At 29.3% G+C, this 8,526-nt stretch overlaps 1 protein-coding gene across 1 annotated transcript; it reads right to left on the reverse strand.

Annotated features, from left to right (window-relative positions):
• Positions 1-3,047: 3,047 nt before the first annotated feature.
• LOC124920292 (F-box protein At2g26850-like) lies at positions 3,048-5,509 on the reverse strand. Its single transcript, XM_047460748.1, has 5 exons — positions 4,070-5,509; positions 3,920-3,999; positions 3,658-3,836; positions 3,502-3,579; positions 3,048-3,414 (listed from the first exon to the last, which is right to left on the reverse strand). Exons 1-5 carry the CDS (start codon positions 4,748-4,750, stop codon positions 3,227-3,229), a joined length of 1,206 nt encoding a protein of 401 aa, XP_047316704.1. The 5' UTR covers positions 4,751-5,509; the 3' UTR covers positions 3,048-3,226.
• Between the last annotated feature and the right edge of the window lie 3,017 nt (positions 5,510-8,526).

An 8,526-nucleotide genomic window follows, 5' to 3' on the forward strand; every position in this document is an offset into this window, starting at 1 on the left:
TCATTCCTTCTTTCAAGGGAATCTAGTGATCATGTCCTCTCGGTGGTGGTAATTCCTTTGATTCCTGGAACAGGTCTTCAAATAGTTTTAGAATATGTTCAAACTCTTCATCAGTGTTATGTGGCTCTTGTACTATAAGTGCAAAGAAGTGGCATTGATGTTTCTCACGATTTCGTAATTGAACCAAAGTCACTTGCCCTCCTTTCATCGAGAGCTTGGAAAGTTGATGACTCTCCATAATATTAATCTGCATATGGTACATTCCCTAAAGAAGGTAATTCCAAATCCCTCATTGTCCACAACAGATCCTTACAATAAGCATGACTGAAAATAATAAGCATGACTGAAAATATTGGAACCATCTGCAACCTTAACAGGTAAAACTGATGTTTCTTCGGCTAGATACTTAATATTATTCATAACCATATTATTTATGAAGTTATGAGTGCTTCAAGTATCAACTAAAATTGTAATGGACAACTGTCCAACCTTGCCAGAGATACGAAGAGTTTGATAATTCTTTGAACCGTCAAAGACATTGATTGAGATGAAAGGTTCATCATTAGAAGGTGGCTAAAAAAGTGGATGAAGGGATCAACAAGTTCATATAAGAAATATTCTAAGATGTCTCCCGATTCAGCTAAATTGATCATGAATAGAGTTTAACTTTATATTATGATTTGAATCAAACTTCTCCTCATAAGTGTATCATAAACCATTTCTACGTCTTTCATTTAGAATTTTTGGATCCATTTGTTATAAATGTTTTATCGAGAGTTCTAAGGGAAGGGAGATGAATATTAAGGTTAAAATAAGGTTATTTAGCATAAACTGACAAGGTAGGTTTATATTAATTTGGTTTAGGCAGTATAAGTGGGCTAAAGTTATATATGTGACCTCTTTTAAGTGGAATTTAAAGGTAGTCTCTTGGACTTTAACTATAACAATGGCTAAGTTCAGAGTATCAGGTTTGAGTAGTTTAATAGTGTTAGAAATCTCTTCATTTATACCACTAAAATAACATTCAATTACATATTCATCTAACATTTGAATGAGTTTCTATGAGAAAGTCATATATTTTATATTATATTCCTGAATAGAGCCTATTTGTTTTAGAATCATCAACTGATTAATGGGACTTTAATAGATCGAGGGTCCGAGATGTTGAAGAAGATCGAAAAAAAACGTCCCAAGTAAGGGCTACCGTTTGACTACCAGATTGGATGTAAGAGCCATACCAGAGCCTTGCCTGGCCTTGGAAATGATTAGGTGCGATTTCAACTTGGGTTATATTTGTAGTGTGATCCACTCTGAAAAATTATTCGGTAGAAATCAACCGTCCTTTCATCTCTGCTCCATCCAGGGATAAACCCAGAATTAGAAGGTGGGTGGGCTTGAAAAAAAATTAGGATGAATTAAATAAATAACGAGAAAAATTTGAATAAAACGAGTGAATAAATGTAAGTTTGATCATTTTTTAATAATTAGATAAACAAACTAATAAATTATATTGATTTTTTTTAAAAAAATTTGGGGGTAATGTCACATTTTGATTGTAAAAGAAAATATGTTTTTTTTTGTAGGCTTTAGCCCACCTGAGCCCCTACATAGATTCGTCACTAACTCCATCAAACTTCGGGAAGTTCACCTTTGTCAATTGTGTGGGAGGTACGTAAGCTCTCTCCCTAAGGTTATTCGTACGAGAAAATTCAGCCGTATCTCCATTTTTCACGAACATTGCTTTGATCCTCTGTTCTAGGGAGTCCAACCTCAATTGACTGCGATTTTCATTCGATTCCATCCATTTGTGTTGCTCCTCTAGAGTTTTAGTTATAGATGCCACTACCGTATATAAGATGTTGTCATCCGTCTCTTGTCGTGTTTCCACCATGGTCAAACAAGAAAGTGAGTTTTGATACCAATTGATACAATGAAGAGATTATTTAGGGCTTTTCAAAGGTGTATCAAGGAAGGAGATGAGAGAAGAGATTGATACCAAGAAGAAGATGAGAATAAAATTGTTGAATTATTGCTCTTCAATTCTAAATTACGTAAGTGAACAATTTAAAATATTCAGATTCTTTTATCAAGAAGGACTGGATATTCTAACCAAATTCTGTTAAAAAATAAAATGATGACAAAGTCTAATAACTTGGCTGAAAAACATAACAAACATAAAAGATTTATTTAATAATTTGCATAACAACTGTCCTAATCTTAGCAACTCTTCAATTTCTTCCTCCATAGGATTAGTCTTCAGATTTATCATTTTTGTCCATATCACCATCAAATGAGCTGGACCCAACAAACTCCCCTCAAGATCATTGGGTGAGCTCTAACAAATCCGCTCTTAGCCCGACAAGTTTCAAACTTCTCTTTTGACAAATGTTTCGTCATCGAATCAATTCTCACTGGTTTGAACTTTTTCTAAGTTTAATTATTTCGTCTCGAGCACATTTCAAATTCAGTGGTACCTCACTTTAATGTGTTTGGATCTCAAATGGAATGTGGAGTTTTTGGAGAGTTAAATATCGTATTTTTCTTGTTGCAAACTCAATTCTTCTAAGAATTTTCTTATTCACAACGCTCTTTTACTTTGAGTATTTTTTTCAATATATACAATACAATGTAAAAATAATTAGAAAATCGAAAAAATAAAGAATTGCTATTTTAAATATTATGTTAAAGTAAGAGGACGGACATTTATTTGTGTGATATTTCTGATATGATATAATATAATTTAAAGTTTGAATCTCAAATAACAATTATGTCTTTTTAAAAACTCAAACTTTTTCAAATTATCGCTAAACAAATTTTTTAAATAATTTAAAGAAAAAATAAAAATTTGTTATTATAAGTTAAAAATTAAAAAATAAAAATTTGGACAAATATTTGAATTACTTATCTAGATTACCATTAATCTACTAGTGAATTCTTATGGATGCAATAAGAATCAAATCACTATAAAAAGACTTTGATATTTTTACTCATTACCAATCCTTCATCTTGAGTGTGACTGCAGAATTATTAAGAAAGGAAATGCAAAGTAGAATCTAATAATCGTTTGCACTTTGCATTAACAGGCTTCTTCTAGTTTAAGATCACTGAATACAATCCCAGAATTTCAGAACAAAAAAAGAAAGGAATTTATAAGTAAACACGACGATATTCTAACAAAGATACATCCGAAATTCCAGTTAATATTAATTAATAATTAAGCCGACGATTATTCTAAAATTGCAGGTGGCCAAAGTTGCTTCCATGTGGAAATATCGTGATTACTGTTAAGTTTTCTAATGCCACCATAGAACCCATCAGCTTCATTGCCTTCTTCCCTATGTTCTTTCCTGTTGATGCAAGTTTGTCTCCATCTTGAACCAGGCGTGTACTGGTTAAACTCCAGCACCACAGTTTCTACACCCAAATTGTTAAAATTTAATATTTTTCAAATAAAACACATGTTGAATTTACTCAATTAGCCTCCCAACTTTTACAACTTACCACTTTCATGGCATCTGCAATAACCCTGGCTGATCACCTGACATGTTTCCAAATGCCCCACAACACCATACCACCAACCTGAAATAAAGGAATAACATAAATTTTCACAAAAAAAAAACATGTCATGTGGATGAATTGCAATAAACAAAAACAAACCATATGGGAATTCTTTGTTTCTTCTCCATTGAATCTCGATATGATCACCCGATCTTAATTCATTCAAACAATCGGATATATGAAGATCATGTGGCGGAGTATCAACAGGGGGTGCCCTTAATCTGTCCCATGTAACTCCACTCTCCATTGCAATTGCTCTTCTTCCATGTGGTGGGTATCTTCAACAAAATTAAAAAACTCAAAACTTTAAGCATGTAAAGGATGTTTTAAGTCATGAGAATTTAGGGTTCTTCCAATTTACCTAGCTTGGAAAGTATCAGTATGAAGATCATAGCAAAGCTCTGCATCATAGCATGACAGCATAAACCCAATATGCCCATTCTGAAGAACATAACAAATAAAACATATCATTAAGTTGAAGAAAAAGAAGAGAAATCTCATGGAATAATACCTCACGGTTATAAACTTGGGCTGGAAACCAGAACTTTCCGGTATGAAGGGCATTATACCAATACATGATTGAATCAACTGGTAAGGATTTCGGGGTGTCACTTGCAACATCATGATCGATATCCAATCCAATCAACAATCTAGGCCAAAGCCGAGAAATGGACCTCATCAAGAAGCTTTTCCTCTGGCCGCTTTGGTCAGGCTTAGTCCAATCCTTTTTAGAAGCAATATGCCATTGCCATTCACGGTAAGCTGAAGGGCCAACAACTCTTCCCCATTTCTGCTTCATATGTTTATCCCAAAACCGATCACCAGTACATCTATCCTTCATAGATTTACAAACACCCGCCATACTGCACAATCCTTCTGGTGAAAGTCTATCGAGAATGCAATCAAGAGCGAGTTCTGGCAAATCCAATACAGACATTTCCTGCTCAATCTCCTGCACGTTGTCCTGTGTTCTTGCGTTGAAACTAGTCACCTTCATCATCTTCATCGTTGTTAACACGCTCAAAGGAAACAACAAGAAGCTAGAACTGTTAACTAGATTTGAAAACGACACTTGTTTCAAAAAAAACAGAGGGAAATGTCTCAACTCAGTTACCCATTTCGGAAGGGGCTTGAGAGTAATAGACTTGTAAAAAAGGATAAAGGAGAAGAAAGTGATGAAAATGAAAAGCATTTGCAAAGAGAATATTCCTTTGTTTCTTTCTGCAGTCAGTTGAAGAAGCGAATTTGATTACTCTTATTTCAAAAACAGTCTCCTTCTTCCTTCTTCAAAGAAGAAAGCACTGATCTTTGGAAATCACGACGAAGCCCACTAAGTACAAAAACCAGTGGGCCTCGCCGTTAAAGTATCAAGGAAATATGCAGAAGATTACAACATTACCCAACTCAAGAAACAAAGTTTCAAATTACCCAGATGTGAATGATGCCTGAAAAATCAAACTAAGAAGAGACAGATGGAGATGGATCTAAAAAAGGACCCTTTTATCCAAAATCAAAAATCTAGATCTTTGTTAGTTGGAGTAGAAGTAAATTAGGTACAACAACCAACCAGACACAGACAAATAGATGAGAAGGATCTTTGAAGAAGAAGAAGAAGAATAGCAAAGAGAGAAAACCAAGTGGGCTGCTGGTGATGCAGAGGAGTAAAATTGAAGGAGAAGAAGATGAAGAAGAAGAAGGGTTAATGGAGAATTGGGTTTTCTCTTCCTTCAGCTTCTCCTTCTTCTTCTTCTTGAATTGATTAAGTTATTGCTCCCCACACACAGGAGCCACTCGATCTCCCTTCTTTCTTTCTTTTTTTCTTCTCTCTAGACAAAAACACAAACAGGTAGGAAGCAAGAAATGAAAAAGGGTAAACAGAGATGATTATTTATTGATATGAAAATCAATGGGCGGTGGTTAACTTAGAATTACAAATAGCAAAGATGGGTGAAATTTGTTTGTGTGGATAATACGATAATTTCTCTTTTTCTCACCAAGTTTGAGGAAAGGTCGGCCTACCAGAAAAAAGTTGACTGGTTGCAGATAATGCACACTATATCCCCCCTTTAACGTGCTTCTAAATAAGACTGTTTGTTTCCTTTTTCTTTCTATTATAATTATTACACTCTTTTGTTTTACTTTAACATTAAATTTATTTAATTTATTAAAAATAAGTTATTAAAGATAAATCCATGATATTTTTTTTGATAAAATCATAATCCAAATAAAGTTAGCAAATTAATTAAAACTAGAATGCATTACATGTGTTCCTCCAGTTTAAAATAATATTATAAATACACACATTAAGGGCTTGTTAAAATTTGGATTTTTTTAGAATTTTGTAAACAAAAATCTATTTAATAAAAAAAAAGGTTATTTGAGTTTTTTATTTGTTAAATTATTATAATGGGATAAATGAGTGATTTAATGGTTAATATATATATATAAGCCTTCTTCGGAGAATCATTTCTTGTTCTCTCTAAAATATTAATTAACTTTTTAATTATTCATTTTTTTTCTTAACTTATTAATTAACCCCCCTCTAAATTAACTAATTAAATATATTATATAAATATTAAAATAAAATAATACATATATTTTAATTTTATTTAAATTTATAAATATAATATATATACTCTCTTTACTTTATATTATAAATTTTACTTAAATTTATAAATCTTTATTACAGAGTAATATTCTTTTTTTTAACATTATTTGAATTTTTTAAATTTAATCTCAATTAATTCATTTATAATATTATTGATCAATTATATAATTTAACTTATCTTTCAAGATGTTAAAATATTATTTATTTATTTTCAGATATATTATTATTGTTATGAATTTATTTAATAGAAGGTTAACTTAAATCATTTTAGCTAGTTTTATCATCAAACAAAATCAATATTAAATATAAAAAATATTTAATAATTTAACTTATACTCCCAAATAATAAATTTGTTCAAACCTTAATTCTTCAAATAACATCTTATCAAACAACACTATATATGTTTATAATATATTTTCATCATATTAAATAACTTTGTATGTTCAAGAAAAATATTTTAAATTTTAATTCACTTATTTATTTTTAAATAACATATTAAACTTATATATATATATATATATATATATATCATATTTTAATTTTTTATACGTTTATAAATTTAAAATAAGAATACACCAATTAATTAAATATATATAAATAATATGGTATTATTCTTTTTAATTGAAAATACCATAATAAATTAACATAACATTTAGTTTTTACATTTTATTACGGTTAAAATTTTACATTTCAAAATTAAACAGTTGTTTTTATGTTACAGTTATTTTTTTTTTAATTAAGGAGAACTAACATAACACCAACCGACATCGTTCCCGCTTCAACTCAAAGAGCTTCCCGATGGAAATCAAATATGTGATTTTCTTTTGTTTTTAAACCGACCTTTACCACTGGACTACTTTGACGAGTTAATTAATTTTAGTTGATAAATTCTTTAACACAACATTTTAAAAAAAATCAAACTACGAGAATAATGTAAGGAAAAGACAATGAAAGGTATAATAAAGATTTATAAATTTATGTAAAATTTATAATGTAAAAAAATAGTATATATATATTATATTTATAAATTTAAGTAAAAATAAAATATATGTGTTATTTTATTTTAATATTTATATAATATATTTAATTAGTTAATTAAGAGAGGGGAGTTAATTAATAGTTTAAAAAAAAACTTTAATTAATAGTTAAAAGAGAGAGGGAGTTAATAAATGGGTTAAGAGAGAAAAGTTAATTAAATGATTAATTATAATTTTAGAGAGAGGAAGAGGGTAATTTCGGAAAATGAATGGAAAAGTGGATAGTTTCAGAAAAATTGTTTGAAACATGGGTTGGGTAGAACAAGAAATGGTTCCTTATTCGAATTTAAGTTTTTTTAAAAACCTAAAGTGAGAAAAAAAAATCTGTGATGATTTTGAAGAGATGATGATTACTTTTGGTAAAAAGACTTAAAAGAGTATTGATATATATAAATAAAATATAAAATAATAATTTAAAATAAAGGGTATTTTAGTATTTTGATTAATGAAATGAGTGATATGATTGTTGAGAAGTGTTGATTGGAAAATTGATTTTAAAAAAAACCCAAAGGCCTTATTCGGTTTGGGTTATTCAAATAACCGAAACAAAATAAAATATCACTTCATTCCTCTTTCCTCAATCGCATCACTCAATTCATTAATCAAAATACTAAAACACTCTATATTTTAAATTATTATTTATTATTTAATTTATATATATCAATATCATTTAAGTTTTTTTTATAAAAAATAATTACTACCTCCTCAAAATCATCATCAATCATTATTTTTTTTCCCTCTAAATTATTTAAATAACCATAAACAAGGCCAAAGAGAATAAAGGCATAGTGAATGTGATAAAATGAGAATTTATAGAAAATTGGGTAAAATAAAAAAATTAAAAAAAAACCAAGATCAAACTAATTCTAAGTTTAAATTATTTTATTTAATAATATGTACAAATTAATTCATAATTAAAATTAATTAATATTTGAAATTACATATTAAATTTTATTAGAAATTTTATTATCATTAAAAATGATAGATTCATCTCTCTATAAAAATTAATTGTAAAGAAGTTGATATGTTTTAGTCCCTTTTAGGATTACAAATAAATCAAGTTGTTCGTGAGCCTCTCGGTTAAAAACTCGACTTGTGTTTGACTTTTATCAAGTTCGAGTCGAATTTTAACCGACTTGTTTAATATTTGAGCTCGAGCTCATATAACATTTGCTCGATACTTTATCGAGTTTTTTCAAGCCTAATAATAAATAATATATATATTTTATTTATTTTAATATTAAAATTTAAAATTATTTTTTTTCACAAATATTTGAAAATTTAATTTTAGTTCGAGTCGAGCCGAGTTTGTAGATAAATAGT

This window comes from Impatiens glandulifera, chromosome 1 (assembly GCF_907164915.1).
Source record: "Impatiens glandulifera chromosome 1, dImpGla2.1, whole genome shotgun sequence".
Taxonomy (NCBI): domain Eukaryota; kingdom Viridiplantae; phylum Streptophyta; class Magnoliopsida; order Ericales; family Balsaminaceae; genus Impatiens; species Impatiens glandulifera.

Coding starts and splice junctions, on each gene's coding strand:
- LOC124920292 (XM_047460748.1), bottom strand. CDS start 4,750: ATGCTTTTCATTTTCATCACTTTCTTCTCCTTTATCCTTTTTTACAAG. Junction 4,000..4,069: donor CCCAAGTTTATAACCGTGAG/GTATTATTCCAT, acceptor TATGTTCTTCAG/AATGGGCATATTGGGTTTAT. Junction 3,837..3,919: donor ACTGATACTTTCCAAGCTAG/GTAAATTGGAAG, acceptor ATTTTGTTGAAG/ATACCCACCACATGGAAGAA.